At 41.0% G+C, this 24,836-nt stretch overlaps 1 protein-coding gene across 1 annotated transcript; it reads left to right on the forward strand.

Moving 5' to 3' along the window:
- Positions 1 to 732: 732 nt before the first annotated feature.
- MGC145260.L (hypothetical protein MGC145260 L homeolog) lies at positions 733 to 24,836 on the forward strand. The gene is made up of 15 exons (XM_018236488.2): positions 733 to 1,152; positions 8,258 to 8,383; positions 10,431 to 11,331; positions 12,459 to 12,672; positions 12,907 to 13,052; positions 13,598 to 13,705; positions 14,228 to 14,431; positions 15,958 to 16,502; positions 17,093 to 17,417; positions 18,212 to 18,419; positions 18,709 to 18,860; positions 19,968 to 20,081; positions 21,068 to 21,250; positions 22,070 to 22,163; positions 22,422 to 24,836. Exons 3-15 carry the CDS (start codon positions 10,449 to 10,451, stop codon positions 22,483 to 22,485), a joined length of 3,240 nt encoding a protein of 1,079 aa, XP_018091977.1. The 5' UTR covers positions 733 to 1,152; positions 8,258 to 8,383; positions 10,431 to 10,448; the 3' UTR covers positions 22,486 to 24,836.

Here is a 24,836-nt window from a genome sequence, read left to right on the forward strand (position 1 = left end):
CAGAAAATGAGGTGTGGCTGTAATATAAGCTGATGCTACCGGGCTGATTATTAAATTCTGATGCTAATTGCACTGGTTTCTGTGCTGCCATGTAGTAATTATCTGTATTAATTACTAATCAGCCTTATATTGTGGCATTTATACTCTATGTGTGCTGTATATTGTGAGTGGGTCCCTAAGCTCAGTAAGTAACAGCAGCACAGAGCATGTGCAGTGAATCAGCAGAAAAGAAGATGGGGAGCTACTGGGGCATCTTTGGAGACACAGATCTTTACTGCTAAAGGGCTGTGGTTGCCTTGGGCTGGTACAGAAGCCCAAAGCATAATGTCCAACATTTCTAGCCTACTTTGTTATTTAGTTCTCCTTTAAATCGTCATTCTGGAAAGCCACTTTAATGAATTCAGAGTACCAAATCCCAAGCAAATCTGGAATAAAATTACAACAGTATGAAGTTGCCATATGTTTGTTAGCATTATTAGCAACATGTTGCTGGCATTAAGATGGCAAAAAGATGCAGTTAAACCAGCAAAATCACAGGACTTTTAAAATGACATTTTTGCCCAGGGCAGCAACAATAAAGAATTTGTCATTTAATAATTTTCCGGCATAAAGGAACATATTACGACACTTTGTTGAAACCGCCCCAGGTCGTATTGCACCACCCAGAAATGCATTGCTCCACAAGTCCCACATTTTTTTTTTGTATCCGCTGCATTTATACTCGGGACTGGTTCTGGATTCCTGGGTCTATTTTAAATGCTGATGTCTATGAAGGTGCATCTGGCATTGTGTGGATGAATCTCCCATCTGCATGAGAAGCATCTGGAACTAATCAAATCCTCCCCCCCCCCTTCCTCAGTTGGTGCTGCTCCTAAAAAAGATCCCAGGGAATCAGAGCTCCTTGTACATTAAAGAGGTTTCAGATTTCACAGAGGAGTACACTTTTTTTTTTAGTAAATCCCAGATTTCTGGGAAAAGCAGTGAGAGAGGGAGGAGAAGAAGGAACTGGGAAGTGACTTGCAGGAGCAGGGATTGGGGCAGACATGCGCTGGAGCTCACAGGATGGATCTTTTACATGTATAAAACCCAGGCACTGAATATACCTGCAAGCAATGTGCTCTGCTGAGAGCGGCCAGATAGTGAGAGGCACCGGTAAGTGTGAAAGGCTTTGGCTTCACTACATTTTTATACCCACAGTGACATTAGTTTGCTGCTTCTTGTAAAGTTTGGGTGAATATCTTCTTTCATGAAAGGGAAACCTGAAGGGTGTAGGGGCCGTGTGCTCTGCTCTGATACAAGCCCCCTGTATAGACACTGCTGCACTGTTCAACTGTTGCTAGGCTACAAATCCCAGCACACTTTTACATATTATCAAGGATTAAGGCATGCTGGGAGCTGTAGTCCAGCGGTTGTACGGAATCCTCAGTGGTAAATTCTGGTGCATCTGTATATGTGTTTTTTTTATTCATGTTCTGTGGAAAGGGGGAGTGGTACCGCTTTACCACTCTGGCCGGTAAAATGTTATTAAGAGGAAAAAATGGCAAGAATATAGAAAAGGTGGCAACCCTAGCCTTTACCCACAATGCCATAGTTACCCCAGAAAGTATTGAGACATAGACATGCCCTCAGTTTATATTGGCCGTCAGATCCCCAACGGTTGTTTATTAAAATGCACAGTACAAAAATAATGATAATGCTACGGGTTAGGGATACATTTTTTTACAATAATTCCATGTGAATGGTCCAGTAGCACTCCTATAGCCACAAGGATTGAATCTGCAGAGCTGGGCAGGCCCACATTTGTGGAAAGGCCACATTGACCCAGGCCTAGTGCAGCAAGATCTTAGGGGCGGCATGCTGCCCAGCCGCAAACAAGGGAGCACTGGGGACACGTACTCCTATACACATAATCCTCAGCGCTCCAGTGCATGTGAGTGCTTGAGCGTGGGGGGATGTGCTTGTGATGCCGCCGGGCACTAGGACCAAAGGGTCTAGGGGTTCCCAACAGGCCCGGACTGTGGGTTCTGGCAAATGCCAGAGTGGCTGCTATAAGGTGCCATAGAAAGGCACTATTTATTGGGCTGATTGGGCCTCTGTGTACCTGAAATGCCAGGGCCTATTTTGACTCTCAGTCCAGGCCTGGTTCCCAAGCCCGAAATCCAGGCCTGGAGCTGGGCCAAAAAGCATCCCTCACAATTATGTCCCCATACACCCAAACCAGCACACTGAACCCCATCGCCGTCACCACTTGTTTTACAAGTTGAACCCCCAATCAACTGAGCTCAAGGCATGGGCCTCCTCTGCCTACATGTGACAGGAAGTGAGGAAGTGTTTTTAACTGCTGAGGCCCACCCACTGAGAAGGAACATCACACAGGAAATGAGTCTTTGGACAGACCAAAGAGGATCCAGTGAGGATCAGTCAGGCATGGGGACAAGTTCGGACTCACTATTCTCTGATGCTATTGGGCAGTCTGGTAAAACTGACTTCCTTTGCCAAAGTGCCATTCAGGCCCTGAGGGTCATGAAAATCAGCCAAACTCCCTCACCTGCATTGCCAGCTATTGGCCTAAACGGGGGTCTCTTTTTAAGTTAACTTTTACTATGTCATAAAACTGCCAATTCTAAGTAACTTTTCAATTGGCTTTCATTATTTTTTTTATATAGTTTTTGAATCATTTGCCTTCTTCTTCTGACTCTTTCCAGCTTTCAAATGCTTTCCTGCTTTCTAAAAAACAAATGCTCTGTAAGGCTACAAATTTATTGTTATTGCTACTTTTTATTTCTCATCATTCTATTCAGTCCCTCTCCTGTTTATATTCCTGTCTCTTATTCAAATCGATGCATGGTTGCTAAGGTAATTTGGACCCTAGCAACCAGATTGCTAAAATTGCAAACTAGAGAGCTGCTGAATAAAAAGCTAAATTACTCAAAAACCACAAATAATAAAAAATGAAAACCAATTGCAAATTGACTCAGAATATCACTCCCTACATCATACTCAAAGTAAATTTAAAGGCGAACAACCCCTTTAAGTCATACAGTTTGGATGGATTTCTGCCAACTAATGACAGTAGAAACCCCATCCCCATTTTACATTTTTCAGATAAAAATGCTGTCGAATCCAAGAAAACATAAAATCAAGGAAATGCATTTCATTTTGGTGGGACCACAAGAAAAGGTGTAAAATGAGGGAAAACTTAAAATCAGGTTACGTAAAATGGAGGCTTCACTGCATATTACAACTTGGAATCAAGTGGGCATGTGAGATTGTACTTTGGAGGTGCATTCAACTTCAGTCAGAATCAGTTTGTGTAACTTATATGATGATGATCCAACATTTGGCCCAACTGCAATTATAGGAAAGTCTGTGGCATGAACAAATGGTGTGGGAAATAAAGGGAAAGTATAGATAAACAGCAAATGGTTTCCACATGGTGCCAGATGTTCCCTGTCGTTCCTGGCACAGTCCCAGAGAAGATTCAATGCATACCTCCCAACTGTCACTGGACAGTCCTGATTTTGACAATTCAGCCCACAGTCCCGGATTGTTACTGAAATGTCCCGACTTTCTCTTTGATCTCCTGCACTGAACAGTCAGAAGAAGATACAAAGTTTCTAAAACGTAATTGGCTTTTGGCTGAGAAGCCAGAATGCTTGGCAGGTGCATTTAGATACATTAGTTACAATTTAAGATAAGCAATGAAACAATTTAAGATAAGCAGGTCTCTTGGAGAAACTGTGACTTGCAGCTTAAAGGGTAATTCCCCTATCATTAGCAAAACTGTAATAATACGTAAAACCTGACCCTAAAGCCCCCAGAAACATGTTCAAACTTTCCATAACCTGCCAAATTTTGTAAAATGGACACTGTAATTAGGGGTGTGGCCATAAAATGAGCATATAACATTCAAAATATTAAGAGCTCTGTGAATTTTAGAGCTCTTAATATTGTAAATGTACATTTCAACAATGACAATTTTTGGTAGCTCTATATTATTGTCAATGTATTTTACATCTCTTTTTGAACCACACGTTTTGTACTGTTTTAGTCTGTATTACACCTTTAGCTATTAGCACTTTATATATTTGTAAATCCAAATATATTTGTAAATCTAAATTGAAGTAAATGGAACTTTTTGCTATTATCTTAAAAACATTCTCATGCATATTGCATGGGTATACTAATATGGCACGGCCTCACTTTAGATCCAGCAAAGGTGTACTAATATGGCACCCAAAAGAGATAAGGGTGTTACCCTATTTTACATCATTTGGGTGTTGCCCTGATTTACATAAGCTGTAATTGTGAATAGTAATTGATATATGAAGATAGCCTTATGATTGGTTTAAGGGTTTATTGGTTAATTATTGTGTTATTGTGATTGGTGCACACTTGTTTAAATATCTGAGGTATGGCTCTGTAACGATAGTATATGACTAAGTGTTTGTAACACGAAACGCGTAAGGCTGTGGACACAATAAACCATTTCACTTTGATTCAACTGCCTGGTGGAAGATTGCCTTTATTGAGTGCCTGCTCCAAACAATTTTCGGTTTGTCCGCTCCCTGTGCTGAGTGCTCAGAGTGATGCACCTGGGCCTCTTTCTTGATGTGGTGAGTTACTATTTACCATTTGGATACCCCACTTTTAGATTTATTGAAATATCCACTTCCTCCAAGTGCACAATACACAGATGGAGGAGTGGTGCAGTACGAGACACAGGGAATGCATTGGGGACTGTGGAGTAGAGTCCTACATCATGTCCGGTACCCGTGGGTGCCCATGGGATACCCACAAATCTATCAGGACTCGGAAGGAATCCACTTGATATCCCCACTGTGCAGGTAACCCATGGGTACCTGACTCTCTGCAGTGGGGTGGCCATTTAGGAAACGATAAGGGAAAATCTGCCTTTTACAATGCAAAAAATAAATGCTCCATGACTAGTGATGGGCGAATTTGTCCCATTTCGCCACGAATTTTGCGAATTCCGCTAAACTGGTGCAAAAATCTGCAAACCGGTGATTTTGACGCCTGCGACAATTCGCCGTCGTCAAAGTTGACGCTGGCGCCCATTAAAGTCAATGGGTGTCCGTTTATCGTCGTTGGCCTCAAAATTGGTGCCAGCATTGGAACGGTCGCTGGCGTCAAAAAAATTTTGGTGCCGTCATCGAAACTGTCGCTGTTGACTGAAAAATTTTGACGCCATCGACGGTTTAGAACTCTAAAACTACAAATGTCATGACATTTATTAAAAGTTCCAAATAAAAACGTATGAAAGGAAAATTACGCTGAATGATGAAAAATACTAAAAAAAAAAAAACTACTAATAACTCAAAAAATTTTAGTTTTTCAGACAATTCCTAGTGGAAAAAAACCTCTAAAAGTCCAAATTGATTTAAATCGATAGGACCTCAACAACTATTACCTGGCGAAGTTTTGTGTTGTTTCCACAGTTTTTACACTTAATAAATTTCAAATTTTTAGAGGGCCCCTTAGACTGTAAGCTCCACTGGGACAGGGGCTGATGTGAATGACTTACAATCTCTATAATAGTGCTGCAGAATATGTTGGTGTTAAATTGATAAATTATAAAAGTTCCATAAACAGAAATCACTCATAAAAGGCTCATCTCTGAGTGACAGCAGGATTTGTGTCGTCAAACGCCCACCCGTATCTCCTGCATTAAACTGTAATGGAGTCTGAGGCTGAATGAGCCAACAAACATCATTGGATTTTCCTGGTAGAGATGACAAGTTGAATGAGTTTCCTGTGAATCAAGTAATCGTGACAGTGTTGTAATAGCCCCAAATTCTCTATGTAAGAAAGTTCAGCCATGTGTTCATGCATTGGGTGTAACTAATTGTATTACATTGTTAGTAATTTGTTAGTAATTATTATAATTTAGTGCCATAAAATCATGGAGTTTTCTGTTTTATTGCTCTGCTAGTTTGATTAAAGGGCATGTAAAGGCAAACAAATAAAATCTCATTTTACTTTCTTTAATGAAAAAGAAACCTATCTCCAATATACTTTAATTAAAGAATATGTACCATTTTTATAAGAAACCTGACTGTATGCAGTGAAATTCTCCCTTCATTTACTGCTGTGGATAGGAATTGTCAGACGGTCCCTAACTGCTCTGCAAGAAAACAATCATACTTATGAACAGCAGGGGGAGCTCCCGCCTTACTTCCCAGCTGTGCAGAACTCAAGCAGCTTTGTTTGTTTCCCTGTAGAGCAGTCGGCAACAGTGTAGAGATTTGTATTGGATTTTATTTTTGTCTTTACATCTCCTTTACTGTTTCCAACTCCAGCTGCAGGGACAAAGATCATGGAGCCAGATTTAAAAAGATAAACTGGGATTCTATTTGGAGGATTATTTTGCTGCAGCCACTGGTTCTGCAGAGTTGGAGAAAGTTTGTATTAAACAATACAAAAACTATAAAATCCACATTAGATTACATGACAACACAGGACCCAGTGCAGTCTGTATATTCTGATTATTAATCAGTCTTGCTGTATCGGCTTCTGGCAGATATTATTTGACTTGTGCTGTTTTGTTAATTTATGACCATCCCTAAGCAGCCCAGATCACACTGAGCATGTGCACAGTCTTGGTCTTGCAAAGATGTTTAACAAAGTTACAAGATGGTGACCCCTGTGGCCAACTTTGAAAGCATAAATCATTTGTTTAATTAGGCTTCTGGTGCAGTAAGTTTATGTTTATATTTAGTATACAAAATACAGCATTTCTAGCCTTATTCTATTTTAGACTTTACTTCCTAGGGGGATCTAAACGCTACATGGGGCAGGTCTGCACTGAGAATTAAAATAGGCCCAGGCATTTTCAGCCCAAACAGTCCCCACCAAACAAAATCATTAGGGTCTGTAGCATTTTACAGCAGCCCCTCTGGCATTTGCCCCCACAGATGGGACCCCCAGGTAAAAAAACCAAACACCCCGATCTATTTCAAACACCTCCCACTCCTGCCAAGCCCTGCCTATTTCAGTGCCTGTGAATCTGGACCCTTGAAGGGTATGCAGCTGGTTGGGCTTGATGGCAGCCTTGTATTTAGTGATGAGCAAATCTGTCTCGCTTCACTTCACCGAAAAATTTGTGAAACAGTGAAAAATTCTTGTGACAATATTTCCCTCCAAATGCATTAAAGTCAATGTGTGTTTTTTCTTCTTTGACTCAGCAACAATTTTGTCACGGCGGATTTTTTTCCCAGTTTTTTTTTTTTAAAATTTGCAGATGGCGAAGTGTGAAATTTTGCCACGAAAAATTTGCTCATCACTAGTTGTATTATTACATGAACATAATGACAGCAGATTCTTTTTTCAACCTGCCTGACTCTGGACTTCACCTATATGAATAATTCACGAGTAATGGTTGTACTTGGGGGAGCTATACACTTGCCAAAATAATAATATTGGTACATCTATGGCCAGCTAAAGTCTGGCTCCATGTTCTCCTAGTTCCTGCAATTGGAGCAGTAATGCTGTTTTTGCACATTCTAAGGGCAGACGTGGAGAGTCGGGGGGAGTTTAGTCGCCCAGCGACAAATCGCCTCTTCTTCGGGTGACTAATCTGCCTGCAATGCCTTCCCGCCAGCTAGAATCGAAATCGCCAGCAGGATGGCACTCGGACCGCTTTGTTTTCCGAAGTGCCCAAAGTTTCCTCGTGAGGCAACTTCAGGCGACTTCAGAAAATGAAGCGCTCCGAGTGCCATCTCACTGGCGATTTAGATTCTAGCCGGCAGGAAGGCATTGCAGGCAGATTAGTCACCCGAAGAAGAGGCGATTTGTAGCTGGGCGACTAAATCTCCCCATGTGTCTCTGCAACTTTTGATTATACATTAATTCCATATATCTGCAATGTTATCTCTAAAATGACTTGTCTGCCCATTCAAACCTTGTCATGATGATGTGCCCATTCTATAAATAGAACCATTTCAGTCCCAAGAATTGGGATTAATCCTATGTTGCTTAGAGTGAAGAAGTGACGTTTTGGTTTAAAGTCAGGCAGACATTGTTTTTAGTCAAAAGAAGAACTTGCTCTTTTAACCAAACCTCTTTCATAATCCTTCCTTCCTACTGGGTTTCACATGGTCTTCAATAAAAGTGTCTGTAACTTGCTCATATTGCTCACATTTAGAAAATATCCTGTGAGTCACTTACTCCATGGAGTCATCTGAGCCTCTTCTGCATACAAAATGTTATTTATTTTTTTTTCACACATTTCCACTAGATCCCTACAAGTCTGCCTACGTCAGGAAGCGACTCCTCACTAGCACCAAAGCCCTGGAGAAATAGGAGCAGTCTCAGAATCTGAAGCTACGGAGAAGAGCACGACCCAGGGTGTCTTACTGGACTAGTGAGTTTCCAGAGAAAGTAACATATGTAATTGGAATGAGTCTATGTAGAGTTGATTTAAAGGAACAATTCAGTGTGAAAATAAAAACTGGGTAAATAAATAGGCTGTGCAAAATAAAAAATGTTTCTAATATAGTTAGCCAAAAATGTAATGTATAAAGGCTGGAGTGACTGGATGTCTAACATAATAACTAGAACACTACTTCCTACTTTTCAGTTCTCTAACTCTGAGTTAGTCAGCAACTTGAAGGGGGCCACATGGGACATAACTGTTCAGTGAGTTTGTAATTGATCCTCAGCATTCAGCTCAGATTCAACAGATATGACCCATGTGCCCCCCTCAAGTCACTGATTGGTTACTGCCTGGTAACCAGGGTAACCAGTCAGTGTAAACCAAGAGAGCTGAAAAGCAGGAAGAAGTGTTCTGGCTATTATGTTACACATCCAGTCACTCCAGCCTTTATACATTACATTTTTGGCAAACTAACTATATTAGAAATATTTTTTATTTTGCACAGCCTATTTATTTACCCAGTTTTTATTTTTGCACTGAACAATTCCTTTAAGGCCCCCATACAAGGGCCAATAAAAGCTGCAGACAGACGGAGTCGGCCCTTGTGTGGGGCCATCTGACTGGCTGTCCCGATCGATAACTGGCTGAAAGATCTCGATCAGGCAGGTTAAAAAATACCTTTGGATTGCTGCCGCATCTGTGCACTTATGCATTCCCGCGATCAAATCTCTATGTCTATGGCCACCTTTAGAGAGGAAAGGACCCCTTTAAAGGGGAAGTAAACCCTGCTGCACTGCTCAACCAAACTTCACTCCGTTGTTGCTGGGCTGCAAATTCCAGAACAATTTAACATATAATAAAAGTTGAAGCATGCTGGGAGCTGTAGCCCAGCTACATTAAAACAATATTGCACAATACAATTTTTCCCAAACTTTTTTCCATAAAATCTTCACAGCCAGCGACTGCTTTAAAATTCAAAGAAATCCTCCAATGAGAATCCCAGCTGATCTGTATCAATTTGCCTCCCTGTTCTTTGTTCCTGCAAGTGGAGTTGGAAGCTTTAAAGGGGTGGTTCACCTTCAAGTTAACTTTTAGTATGTTATAAAATGGCCAATTCTAAGAAACTTTTTCAATTGGTCTTTATTATTTGTTTCTTATTGTTTTTTTTATTATTTGCCTTCTTCTAGCTTTCAAATGGGGGTCACTGACCCCATCTAAAATGCTCTGTAAGGCTACACATGTATTGTTATTGCTAGTTTTTTTTATTTATCTTTAGGCACTCTCCTATTTATTTTCCAGTTTCTTATTTAAATCAATGCATGGTTGCTAGGGTAATTTGGACCCTAGCAACCAGATTGCTGAAATTGCAAACTGGAGAGCTGCTGTATAAAAAGCTAAATAACTCAAAAACTACAAATAATAAAAAGTTAAAACTAGTTGCAAATCAGAATAAAAATACTCTCTACGTCATACTAAAAGTTAACTCAAAGGTGAACAACCCCTTTAAGCACAATTTCCCATCACTGAACAAGTCTGTCTTTGATCCCCATGTTTGATTCCAGTGTAATATAATGAAGAAGAAAAAAAATCAACATACTTATTGGTCAGTTCTTTTGCATTTATAATGAAGTTTTTGATCAGTAGAATTCTCACTGGTGATTTTTCTTGCCTTTATAATTAGGGTTTTCAGCTGCTTCTATAAAAAATTAGGGGTCACTGTGGAACAGTTTTATGGCTTGGTTTACATCTCCTTTATGGATACAACCGTGATAGTGCTGAACTATAGCTCCCAGCGTGCTTTAATCAGGGGTGGAACTACCAGGGGTGTGCACCCCAAAGGGCCCACCAGCGCATGCCTGCTACAGAAAATGCGTCTGGACGGGGGGGGGGGCTGCGCCTGGGAATTACTTGTACCGTTACTGACTTTAATGCCTGATACAATTTTTAAGTCTACTAGGATTTGTAGCTCAGCAACATCTGAATAAAGTGTCATTATCTCGTGTGCAATTCACCACATGTCTCTTGCCTGTTACAGTTACGCAGGACTGATTGCATGCCGGGGTTCAGAAGAAGCGTTTCTGGAGACATGGAAGCTGCCAGAACACTGCTAGCACTACTCCTATCATGGATCCTGATGGTGGACTCTCAGAACCTGATAAAGAACACCAAAGAGCAGAAGCTGGAAGGGCAACTACTAATCAGTGAGGTTAATTCGGATAACCCCGGGCACGACACTGCCGAATTCTTGGAGCTCTATCACACCAGTGGGCAAAATGTGTCTCTTGATAACTACACGTTAGTCTTTTACAATGGTAAAACCAACACGGCGTATAAAGTGTTAAATCTGTCCGGAAGATTCACAGACAAAAGGGGATTCTTCTTAATTGGATCGATTGGGGTGAGCCCAAAGCCTGTCATTATTCTGCCCTCTAGCACAATACAGAATGGGCCCGATGCCATTGCTCTTTATTTGGGGAAGGGGCCCTACAAGGAGAACATGAGAGTGACCAGTGAAGGCTTAGTGGATGCCCTGGTACATAAGGCCAAGGCCACAGATCAGGCCGATGTTCTGCAGAAAGTTCTCACCCCTGGAGCAGAGGCATTTCTGGAGGACGCTAACTTTCACCCCTCGGATGAGTCCATTGGGCGCTGCTTGGAATTGGATGGTCAATGGACTTTTAAAATGACACACGTGTCTCCTTGGAATCCGAACTTCTGCAAAGGCTTCCAGGAAATCATGATCAATGAGGTGCCCTCTCCCTTTGCACAGGATCTGTATATAGAGATCAAGGGACCCCCTTCCACTCTCCTCTCTGGCTTGGTACTGGCCTTTATCAGTGGAGAGTCCAATGAGATTTACTACTCCACCGACATTAGAGGTCTGACAGGCAGTAATGGGCTCTATTTGATTGAGGGTGAAAAACATGACAATCGAGGTACGTCAATATCTGTCTTCTTTTCTCTAACTAAATAATCAGTAACGGCCAAGTCTCCAAAGCTCTTATTTATGGTCAGTGGTTATTAGGGGTGCACTGAATCCAGGATTTCCTAAATCATGGGAAAGAGTAGGTTTGGTTGGTGCCACGCCCCATTCTATTCCCATTTTGGGAATAACCCTGCTTCTAGGGTGGTCCAGTGAGTTCATAGATGGTTGGATGGTGAGAATTGTTTTTCTTCTCTCTTATTCTGACTTTGTTTGAATCAAATGCCTGGTTGCTTGGGGCAGTGATTATAACAACCAAAGTGGTAAGCGACGGAACAAAAATGTAAATATAGCAAAAAAGTATATATATTGCATGGCAGGATAATAAAGCAATATAACTTGCTATGTCTACATCTACAGGCCTTGTACCACCACCAACCCAGAGTGGTGGGGGGTAAAGGTTCTCACACCCCTTCTATCTGCTCTCCATGCTGCAGGATTTGTTCCCCTTTTCTATTAAAGGGCTGGTTCACCTTTAAATTGACCTTTAGTATAGCATATAATTGCTAATTCTAACTTTTCAACAGATCTTCATTATTTATTATTTATAGTTTTTTTACTTATTTGCCTTCTTCTGACTCTTTCCAGCATTGACCCCATCTAAAAAAACAAATGCTCCATAAGGCTACACATTTATTGTCATTTCTGCTTTTTATTATTCGTCTTTCTATTCAGGCCTCTCCTATACGTATTCCAGTAATTTGGAACCCAGCAACCAGATGGCTGAAGCTGCAAACTGGAGAGCTGCTGAATAAAAAGCGAAATACCTCAAAAACCACAAATAATAAAAAATGAAAACCAATCGCAAATTGTCTAAGAATGTCCCTCTCTACATCATACTAAAAGTTAATTTATAGACAGATTCACTTGTAATGTAGGGCAAGGAAGGTATGGCCATCTGCATCATACTGGCTTCATGGGGATGGATTGATGTAGATGTACAAATAATGTACTTATTACTATAATGTACTTACTATAACAGTTCTTAAATATTCTCAGTATATACACCAGGTATTTGCATCAATGGTTGAACTGACACTCTTAGGACCCCCTTGACAGTTTTGAATGTTTCTTGTTTAGCCCAACAGACACTGCCTGGTACCGTGCGCCTGATCACTAAGGGTGCTGGTGCTGTGGCCCTGTACCTGGGGAAGAGTAGCAGGATTCTACCCAAGACTCCCTTTCCTACCAGCGGTCTGATTGATGCTTTGGTCTATACTGATAATGAGGATACAGTTTCTCAGCCCCTCCAAGAGCTGAATGTGGGGCATCCCATCATATTCTGGCAGCGTGGGTAAGGAATGAATGTTAGGGTGCTATTATTGTGCCCAGTATCCTCGTACCATTTATTAATGAAAGCAGAACTGTCTGTTAGAGAGACTTACTGCAGCCTAGGGAATAGGTTGCAAGGCAATGAAATGCCTTTATCATATTCAGTTAATTGTATAATAGAAATTCAGGATAATGAAGGAATGTCTACAGCATTTATCTGTGCTGATCCATCCTTTCTTACTTTTTCCATGGGTAGAAATAGCAGCATTTCTGCAAGCCGCTGCAACGGGCCAGAAGGCAAACTGTCTGCCTTTCTGCTTACAAATAGCACTCCGGGCCAGACCAACGACTGCAGACAAGAAAGCCTCCCTGGTGATGTCCGGCTGTGTTTTAGGACATCAGGTAATTTATAACTCAAGCAGAAGACTGGGAATCTTGCATTTATCCCCTGAACTTTTATTTTAAGGTGATTATTTTTAAGGAAAACATACATTAAATTATTTGTAGCTTGTGTGTTCAGGGAGCTGCCATGTAGGGTGCTCCATAGACCTCAATGCAACAACATTTGCTTAAGCATTTTTGCACAGAGGTGTCTGCCTGTTACCACTTTATGTGCATCATTTGAAACAGAGACATTCCCTTTATACACACTGGCCTGTATGGTATCATGCACAGATCAAGGCAGGTATCTGAATAATGTGCACAATGGGTACAGGCAGGACACCTATAAGGGGGCTCAAAGTAGGAGAAACCCAGACTGCTATGAAAGGGTGGAGTTTTATGAATGTTTGGAGGGGGGTAGGGCAAATTGTGGTGGGCTTGGGCATGGCCAGTGTATGGGGCCCCAGTATTCCTTAGATAACCCTGCCTGCTAAGGTTTTGCCACCTATTCCTAGGCTATACTGTTTTCAGAAACTCGTTTATTAACTGTGACTGTTTCATTGCAGATTGTGCCATTTGGGAGGGGGATAATGTTGTCTCTGAATTCCTGGCTGCGTTGGCTCAGTCACTGCAATCTCTCTGCCAGTGTAATTTATCCGCCAGCTCCTTCACAGGTGAGAGAAATCCACTCTGCCGCTCTTGGGCTGCTGCTGCTCAGCTACATTGTGTGGGGCATTTTGCGTTGGTTTGGAACTTCAGAAAATGCGAGACTTTTTTACATTTTCTGTGCATTAATCATCAGTGCTCCAGGCCCAATGATGAATTTTTACACATATGCACTAATAAAGGGGAGGGGATGGTGGGGATAGATGAACGGTAATGTGCCAAGGGTGCTAGCTATGAAAATCCGGCACAGTGGTCGAGCCAAGGACCGCATCAACAAACTTAAGTCTACGATCCAACAAGATTTTTAAACCTGGCTGATCAATATCTCGCCAATTTATGGCCGATCAGGGGGAGCCCGTTGGAGGGCCCCAATACACTGCCCAATAAGATACCAATTTAGCAGCTTATATCGGCCCATGTATGGGGAGCTTTAGCAAGGACAGGCACAATGGAGAGTGTCTCCTGGAATTATGGGTTATGCCTTTGGAAAAAAAGTACATTGCTGACTGACCCTTTGACTTTATACACAGATGCAAGCCTTACCTGCAACTCCACTTTCCTCACTCTTCACACTCATCTAAACACCTCGCTCACCCTCCAGAAGGTGGATTTTCAAGAACTTCACCAACATTTCGTGACCTTAGGAGACATGTTTACTGTTGGTAACGGAAATGTCACTGTGCTGCCATCATGTCTTCCTCTTATTGCCTCTTCAACATCACCCCCGGCTACAGGTAACTGGAGTTAAGCAAGTAGAATAGACTTGCATTTAAACAAAATGTATATTTCTATAACTTTATAGGAACAATGGTAACTAAGCAAGAAAAAAAGAACATTACCTTTACATACTCTTCAAATTCCCCCTTCCCCTGTGTTGTTGTCAAAAGGATTAATAACAATAATCTTTTCTTCTTGGCTTCCCGAGTGGCATGGCAAAGGTTCAAGGCAAATTATACCCCAAAAATTGCAGGTCTATATAAAAATACACCACACAAAACGGGTCATATGTAAAACACTATTTCATAGAAAAAAAACAGGGGTTCTAATCTCCATTGGTGGACCCTCTAAACAGCAAGTGGGGAGGGGGTAGAATTATAACATTTAGGTTGGGTTGATGATGTCAGGGGATAGTCCAGTGACATCAGGGGACAGGACTGGTAAGATATTTAGAGAGATCTTCTTGTCCTCGGTTTATACAAAACCCAGGTTTACACAGGGGTTTTAACTGGAACAGCCAATCGTAGAGTGGTAAACAAGACACCAACAAACTACTGAGCATAAAGCTGATTGAAGTGGCTGGGATAAGAAGGCTTAGGAAGGCCAACTTGTGCTCCACAGCCGTTTGGAGTAGTTTTGCGAAAACTGGATTTACTGTATATAGTGTAGGAAAACAGCCAGATATTTAGAGAGATCTTCTTGTCCTCGGTTTATACAAAACCCAGGTTTACACAGGGGTTTTAACTGGAACAGCCAATTGTAGAGTGGTAAACAAGACACCAACAAACTACTGAGCATAAAGCTGATTGAAGTGGCTGGGATAAGAAGGCTTAGCAAGGCCAACTTGTGCTCCACAGCCGTTTGGAGTAGTTTTGCGAAAACTGGATTTATATAGTGTAGGAAAACAGCCAGATATTTAGAGAGATCTTCTTGTCCTCGGTTTATACAAAACTCAGTAACAAAAGAAATCTCTTTACACACACACAAATATAAAGTTCTGTGGTTTGTCTGCTCTTCCTCCACTAACAATGCCATCTCTCAGACAATGCTGTAACCAGCAACCGACAAGGTTATTTTGCCTTTGCAACATCTTGCGCCTTCCTGTTTATACATTTTGAATGTGTAGATACATGTTATTCTACATCCCCTTTTTTGGGGGGAGCACAGGGGCTCTTGCATAGTTTGGGTAAGGAAACACCCCATATTTTGGAGGTACCCAAATATTTCCATAGTTAAAGGCTTACCCTTTCCACAGTCCATGCGATAAAAAAAGATAGAACTGCTGAATTTCTTGTAAGATAAGAACTTGAGACCACTTCAGTCTTCAAGAGCTTATAAAGGCATTGTATGCTTTACAAGTAAAAGCTATCAACTAAAGGCAAAGTATTTTGGCATACATGGACCATTTTCGCACTCGCTTTTTCCCAGGGTAGGAGAAAAAGTGGGACTATGTAATCGTATAGTCCAAAGAAGGAATTATATATTATACTACATAAAAGATCTCTAGGTTAATTACAGTATCTTTTGATATTGCTTTATACAGATCCTACAACTGAAGTACCTACTACTTCGGGGGGCCCAGAATTGTTAATCAGTGAGGTGAACCCCAATACACCAGGTGCAGCTGAAGATATGGAATATATTGAGCTTTATCACCCAGGAGGAGGCTCCTTCAGTCTGGATGGCTACTGGCTGGTACTCTACAATGGGAAGAACAACTTGGCGTATCTTGCACTAGACCTTAAAGGCAATCATACCAATACTCATGGTTACTTCCTGGTTGGTAGCAGTAGGTTAAAACCTGTTCCTCACATCTTGTTACCCTTCAACACCATTCAGAATGGAGCAGATGCAGTGGCCTTGTATTACCGCCCAACAAAAGGATACAAGAAGAATATGGAGGTGACAGCTGAGGGACTGGTGGATGCCATTGTCTATGTGTCGGATGTGGGTGATGATGCCAAGAGATTATTAAAAGTCCTTGCCCCAGGACAGGAGGCAGTCCATGAGGATGAAAGGTTTATTCTTCAAGATGAGTCTCTGAGCCGGTGCCACGGACTCAATTTAAAGGACCAGTCCAGCTTCCAGGTAAGTGAGGACCAAACGATACAACTATTCTCTATTAACTGGAACAGCCAATCATAGAGTGGTAAACAAGACCCCAACCAGCATAAAGGTGATTGAAGTAGCTGGGATAAGATTAGCAAGGCCAACTTGTGCTCCACAGCCGTTTGGAGTAGTTTTGCAAAAACTGGATTTATAAAGTGTAGGAAAACAACCAGAACTAAGTGTATTTCTGAGAACCTTCCCTACAGAGAAAATGTTCTTCCTGTTTTACTATCCACTATGTGCTACTTGGGAGGCAGTTGTACTGACCATTGACCAATCTGATATTTCACCTGGCTTCAAAACCTTGCTACATTATGCTTTTAACTGGTCAGTTGGGCCATGCATTGTTTCTGCCTTGCAGGTTTAACAAGTAGATCTGTTCAGTATGGCAACCCACATATGTGGCCAGATTGCACAAGGGGCTCATTTATTATACTATAAGATACAGTGTGCAGATTTTTCCTACACCTATATATATATTATCATTATAATTATTATTATTATTATTATTAAGAAAGCATTGCAACAAGGACACAAATGTGATAAATGTTTGTTCTGCTTTATTTAAGGTCACCATGATTACTCCTCTAGCAGATAATGACTGTCCAAAAACAGTTCCTTCCAGCCTTCCCTCTGTGACTCCTACCATACCTATGTCTTCTCAGCCACTTCCTTCCATCTATCCAGTTTCCATTGTGATTAATGAAATCGGCTTATTCCGTGGCCCAGAGCTGTACAACTTCATTGAGCTAAAAGGGCCACCAGAAGGCAAACTGTATGAGCATATTATAGTCATGTATGGCATGGATGGGAAGGTATATGATCGTTTTATTCTACAAGGCACACTGGGTATAAGCGGAATCTATGTGATTGGCACCAATAGCACATCCAGTGGTACGTAGGTTGTGTTTTTTTTTCTAAATGTATAAATGTCCAAATCAGGTTGCAACAGGGACCATGCAGAAGCTTTGGCTGCTGACCATACCCACAAGTCAAAATTATCATTCTTTAAGATTTTTTTCTGCCAGGTCTGGCTGATAATTAGATATTAAATTAGGGAGGTGTTTGTTTTGCCACATGTAGGGGCTGAAAAGTTGGCAACTTGCTAGAGAGGTTGAGTTGGCAGTTGATGACAGTCTGGGTATAGGCACCTTTTGTCTCCAGTAAACAGTCCCACAGGGGTCATTTCACCAAAGAACACAATAATATAATGTTTCCTTGGTGTTGGGGAACAATAGTCTCTTAGCAATACCTGCTCCAGGTAGGGGAGTATCCAAGTTTTATAAAGCACACAACTTGTAGAACCCATTACTTGTGAGTATAAGGTTCTCTCAAACTGTGTGTGTAGGGGTTGGAGAAGTAGAAAGGGGCTTGTCTTGAAGATCAGTTAGGATGAGAATTGGGGAGAATGGTCATTTGCTCTCCTAGATACACCTGAAGGTTCAGTTTGAAGGTCTATTTGAGTGAGATTTGGAGGCATATATATGACTGAGCAAGGGATATTTTCCCATTTCATGAGGTAAGGCGCCTTGAATAAAAGCTGTACCTTCAAAGGGGACCCTGGTCAATAATTGGACCTTCAAGGGAGGCTTGAACTGAAAAAGTTTGATAGTTACTGCTCTACCATGCTCTACAGTGAGTGCAGGATGTAACTAACAGAAGTTCTCATCTCTTCTTTCTACTCACAGATCAGTTTCTCCAGTTGTCTCATTCCAACCCTTCCATTACACAGGCTGTGGCTCTATACAGGGGTACCCTGGAGAGTTTCCCGGTGGGCAGCAGCGTGACCCAAAAGGACCTTCTGGATGCAGTTGTGCACTCATGGGAAGATGGGGCAGATGCTGAAAGTCTGAGGGACTTAAGCAAAGACAGGATAATATTACATGGGGAGCAAAGGTTGGTTTAAGATAGTGACGCCCTGCAATACACATTCACTAGTCTTTCATCAGTCATACAATATAGACAGCGTATATCAAAGATGCAGCATTGTACCAGTGCTATCAGTCCATAGCAACCAGTCACAGGTAGTTTGGTGAAACAAAATGCTGTTTGATTGGCTGCTATTTGTAACTGCACTGGTACAGTTTAGTTTATATGTTAGTAAACAATCACCTTTGTATTTTGTTATTTATTTATTTACTGATTGACTTCCTCAATCAAAGTGATATTTTTCTTTTTGTCGCAGATTATTTTCTGTCAGTCGGTGTTCTTATGGTAAACGCTCCCACCGACCGTTGCTGCTTCCTGTTCCGCACCCCAGCCCAGGCACCGAGAATCTGTGTCCCTCCAGCATCGCCACCTTGCAACTGGATTTCTGCATGAAGGACTCCAGTCTAAGTAAATATGGGAAGAGATTCAGTGGGAAAAAGGACATATATCTGTTAAAGGGAACAAATTCCCATATATTGTTAGACTATACAGTATATCTAAGCATATATTCCAGTATTTTATCATGCTGGCAGCTATGGTCTTGCAGCATCAAGGATCATTTTCTTAAATGCAACAGCTTTCATCACATTTCCAGGGCCACACAGCATGAGCTCCAGGGCTAACTGCCTACTTAATGCACAAGAATCTTCCAATATACATCCTGCAATATCATTTTGCAATTAATACTGGAAGCTTTTATGAAATTTTCTCTAGCACAAAGCCTGCCCCCTGGTGTTTAGTTCTTGGCCCAATTTGGCCACCCATATGCTTAGTCAGATCAAGCTGATCTAATTATTGGGCCAAGCCAACGATTGTTGGCCCATCCAGCAAGAATCGTATAAATATGCCACTAGTCCTGTTAATTACCACTTGGGCTATGCTATATGGGGCGGACAAATTACTAAAACCTTGTGGAAAAGTATCTGGATGCACTCACACACCCTGGCCCTCATAGAAAAGCAACTCCCTGGTGCACAGGGATGGAGGTATCGGCCACCTCACTTCTGAATTGATGCAAAGAAAATCGGTGGCACCACACAAGGTAATGCTGGCAGGGTGAAACCTGCAGCATGCAACATTTCGGGGGTGAACCCCTTTATCAAGCATGCTTGCATGCTATTGCATGCTGCAATAAGGGTTCACCCTGCCAGCATTACCTTGTGTGCCAGTGATTTTCTTTGCATAAATTACTAAAAAATCCTCACTGCTGTCTCTCATACATTTAAATGTCAGCTAACCCTGATTTAAGCCCCCCCTCACCTGGTCATCCTCACTAACAGGTCTGTTAATGCCGTCAGTAATATTCACCTGCATACATCAACAAACAGCAACTCATCTGGATAGTTTAAGGGTTAACCCCCATTCATTGTAATGTTTTAGCTACTTTTTTGTCCTTTGGGGGTAAGGGCAGTGGCAGAAATGCTGATTCTGTATATAAACAGAAAGAGTTGGCAGATTGTATGTGCCAGCATGAGCTCCAATTTCCAGTGACCGCTTATGCTGATTTTTCTGCAGATTGCTCAGAGTTGGAGCCAACAGAGCAGAAGACAATGAACAGCCTAAAGACCACCCTGAGCCTGTCCATGGAACACCACTGTTCTGGCTTCATTTCTCCAGCTTACATACAAGGTACAGCACTGACCCACCTACAGCTTTTGCCTGTGGAATTAAGGCTAACTGCAGAATTGGCCACACATAACAAAAATACCCTTCATGCAATAAGTTATTGGGCTTACAAAATAGGGACATGTCCACTCGTTGCTGGATTATTGAGCAAGTCTCCAAAACCTGCCAGGGATATTAGGGATTCTACTAGGAGCCATATCCACAGGCAAATGCATCCTGGAAAATTACTAGGGTTGTAAATTCTACAAATCTCCCTTCCAATTGGGTCTCCATTGCTCTCTTTTAATAGTCCTTAAAACATAAGAAGGTTCCTTTTTATACATGTAGTTATACCACTAAGGTGGAGTTCTATTAAAAATAGTGCCTATATTTGGTTACCCCTTCTATACACATATATACTGTACTTTAGGATGCTCACCTAAAGAAAAGATCAGATGTCCTCCTTATGGTTACAATACATTGGGGCACAGGAAGGGTTATTTTGCAGCAACAAACCCCAATTATAAATCATACTTACTATAAAGCAGATTTTCTAAACTTCTGTTGGGCTCATATTTATATAATGTTGGTCTTTCCAAACCACAGCCTTTAGTCATTGCTTGTAAATGATTAGACATTGAGTTTGAATTCAACTGTTGAAGGCCAGAAGCATTGAGAAGGGTTATGTTGGGTTCTGTAGACTGATTAACTGAATGGATGTGCAGTCAGTTTCAAAGCAAAGTGATTCAATGATACTAAGCACAAAAGCTGAGGGACCCCAATAGTGGCTCAGCAGCCATTCCAACATAACCAGGCACTTTCAGGTCCAGGCAGAAGTCACCTGACCAACCCCCAGGAAGCCCTTTATAAATGATTATAAAACACAGGATACATATTCCAATCTGCATACTAAAATCAAGTTACAAGTTACAATTCATTCCATTGAAAGACACCTGCCCTTTTTTTCTGCTTTATCTTAATCGTCTCTAAACCCATGTTTTTCCTCTTAGATTTAAAGCTCACATGCACCCAAAACCAACTGTCTATCTCGGGCAACATTTTGACTTATCACAGTGACCAACACTGCATCGAGAGCTGGAACGCGGACTTTATCACTCATCCACAGCCATTCATACTGCAAGAGAGATCCTTAGAGCCTCTTACGACTTGCCTAGTCCCAGAGAAGATGAGAGGTAAAGAACGTATATTCGTCCGACCGACTGACTTTATTAAAGGATAAGTTAACCTATAAAACAAGTGAACGAGAGTGCTATTCTAAGAACTTTTGCAATGTACATTGGCGCTGCTGTAACAAAATTCATTCATGTTAACAGTACATGGATCCCTTAATGTCTCGGAATTAAAAAACAAACAATGAATTTACATTGCAAAAGTGCTTTGAATAGCACCCTCATCAATTTTACATTCATCTCTTTTAAAGGTTTACTTGTCCTATAACCTATAGTATGAGTTCAAGCTCAATGTATTATGCAGATTCCTCTGTGAAGCTCCCGAGACTGTTGGGGTTGTGTGGTACCCTATAGGATTGGTTGTTACTGAACCTGGAAGCAAGCAGTGGAACTAGAACACTTGGCAGATTAGTGCTCCTGGATGTACTCGTATAGATTATTATCTGTGATCTTGAGCCTACCCGCATTCTCCACCAGAATTGGTAAATTCACTTTCTGGAAAGTTAGACAAAGTCTATTTGACACAAGATCTGTGAACCTCCGAACAAGAAAACACAGGTTGTTTTTTTTATAGACCTTTCTCTTTAAAAGACATACACAGTAAGTAAAAAAGGAGATACAAGTTAGACATTGCTTTAAAACACACAAAATAGCATCTAGATAAGAACTGCTGATGGGGTGTTTCTATTCTCAAGGCCATCCAACTCAGGGGAATCTGCAAACACAGAAAATGTTCTGCCAGAGAGTACTATTGGGAAGGGGAGTTGTTCAACAGTAATAATAATAATAGAATAATCAACTTGTTTTTTGTTTCTCATCCAGGATCCTTCAGGACATGGCACATTTCCCTTCTTGTTGTGCTCTTTGTCTTGCTGTTATTTGGAGCAGTTGCGCTTATACTTTTCTTGCGGAAAAGGTATGTCACTGTATCATTAAATAGGGAATTCACCCTTAAATTTAACTTTCTGCATGTCCCATGAAGTGGCTTCATAGGAATATATGGTATTTGTCATAATTGTATTTATTTTTGTGGGGTTTTGCATGAATGTTTCTGTTATGCAGCTGTTACTGTTTGGGTGACCGAGGTCCCTGCCTGTGTCCTGCCCATGAGCTGACAGTTCTTTGACTGCCTTATTTTGGATTTTCTTACATAATTATTCTTTCTTTATCCCAGGCGCCCTCAGAACTACACAAGCATTGAAATGAATCCCCACCTAGAACTCGCATATGAATACTAAGAGATACCACAGGAGGCTAAAGGAGGGAAATAGAAGATTCTGCTTGAGATGGAATCCCCTAGCAAGGACAATGGCTACATTGTGTTTTGTTGTGAAACTCGCTACTGGAAAGGGGAACTATTCATTCAGATTATAATTGGGACTCTGAAACCTACAACTCGGCATACTGATTAACAGCAGTTTATAGAAGAAGAAGTGGTGTCGCTTAGAGAGCAGGGAAACTATAGGAGACTGTCTCAATGGCTATTGGTGGCATTGGCTAATGTAAGGGGCTAGGTCGTTACAGAAGCAGATGTACTGGTGGCAGTAAAAGCTTCTATGAATGTGCACTTCAGAAATGTTCACTCATTCATTCCATTTTGCTTATAGAAAAGAACATTTAAAGCTAAATGTTCGACTAACTTGAAGATCCCTGCAGAGTCTCATAAGGTTTTGGATTTTCATTCAGGTCGTGGTATATCTAATACAAGTAATTCTAAAAAAAACTTCTAAAACAACTAAAACAACGTCTTCAATGATTACTTATATTAGATATATGGCTTGGTGCATTAAATGCTATAGGGAGAAATTCAAGGGGAAAGTAAAAATACATGCTTTGGCTGGTTTGGAGTGCAGTGAATTTCCCAAAGGCAGAGGATGGTTCTTGAGCTTTAGAATGGTGTTTATTAAAAGCTGACGCTTCCCAATCCCTGGCATGTGCTGTGATTAGGCACTTTTAAAAATATACTTAGATTTACCTAGACACATGCAAAGCCAATGACTAGAGCAGTGATCCCCAACCAGTAGCAACATGATGCTCACCAACCTTTAATGTTGCTCCCAGTGACCTCAAAGCAGGTGTTTATTTTTGAATTTCTGGCTAGAAGGCATTTTGGTTACATAAAACCAGATGTACTGCCAAACAGAACCTCCTGTAGGCTGTCAGTCCATATAGGCTACCAAACAGCCAATCACAGATCGTTTTTGGCATCCCCATAGACTTTTCATGCTTGTGTTGCTCTCCAAGTCTTTTTACATTTAAATGTGGCTCACAAGTAAAAAAGATTGGGGGACCCCTGCTTTAGAGTCTGTATCCTCTTGGCTTGGTTATAGGTTTAAAGTGCCCGTCATTGATTTATGTCGATAATTCCGAGTAGAAAATTCTAGGATGGTTTAGGGCCCAGACCTGCATAATCCAATCTAATCATCCTGATTTGGCACACTATTTCAGAGGCAAAATTGGGCACTGATTTGCTTGCCCGGAAATACAAATTAATTTTCTGACCTACTAAAGGGCAAAGAAGGGTAAAGAATACCTAAACTATTCGGAAAGCAAAATTTAGAACCTATTTTCTTGAAGCTTTCCTAACCAGCATGAATATTCCCTTTTTTTTGCCACTACAAAACCACATATTGACCCACAAAATAAGCAATTTCATAGGTGTGACAATTATCTGTTCTGATGGTTTAAGCTCTGTACGGTTTATGGTCATAATGTACATACATATTCATACTATACGTTGTTGCCTGATTCCTTTGCCATGGCTTTTAATTTTAGTTTCAAAACTTCTCATTGAATGGTGGGGCAAGAGCTGTCAGTCACTGGGTGCTCCCAGTTGGCAAGGATCCACTTTCTTGCCAGTATAAAGCAAACTTTTCAACATTTGAAACTGTATTATTTAGAATTTTTCCATTATACTAAATGTGCTAATGTCAAACAGGGACAAGGCAGCTTTCAACCCATACATTGTTCAATAATTAAAAACTGTTCCAAAAGCATGGAACTCTATATGGAATTTAAAGGGGACCTGTCACCTTAAGAAATTATAAATCCTATTTTATAATGTTATTCAACAAAATAAACTTTACTAACTGTATACAAATTATTTAAATCTTGTTTAGGGATCTTTTTGGGATTCACAATCACAGCAAGCAGGCAGGCGCCATTTTGTAGACACTGTTATTAAAACAAGCTTTGAATCGTGCCAAAATATTGTTTATGTGCCAGAATGGGGGAACGGATACCCCTGCCCTTGCACTGGAGGGGAATGTGGGCAGTGCAGTTAAATCTAGGGAGTTGAAAATGGAAAGTGAAAGTAATTACCTGCCCCGCCCCTATGCCTAAAGCTAGAGGAGGGGCAGGCAATATATGATTGACAGCTGAGACATTTAAACAAGCTTATAACAGGTATGGATATTTTAGTAGCAAAAATAATTTGGGTTTCATGTTTAATTTAAAAAGGACTTTTATTATACAGATTTTTATGTCTGGGTGACAAGTCCCCTTTAAGAAAGATTTTTCATAAATTTGTTTTGCAGATTGTCAATTTAAAAAAATGAATAAAGTTGAATATACTTTTGTACATAAAGAA

The sequence above is a fragment of the Xenopus laevis genome, chromosome 9_10L (genome assembly GCF_017654675.1).
Source record: "Xenopus laevis strain J_2021 chromosome 9_10L, Xenopus_laevis_v10.1, whole genome shotgun sequence".
Classification (NCBI taxonomy): Eukaryota; Metazoa; Chordata; class Amphibia; order Anura; family Pipidae; genus Xenopus; species Xenopus laevis.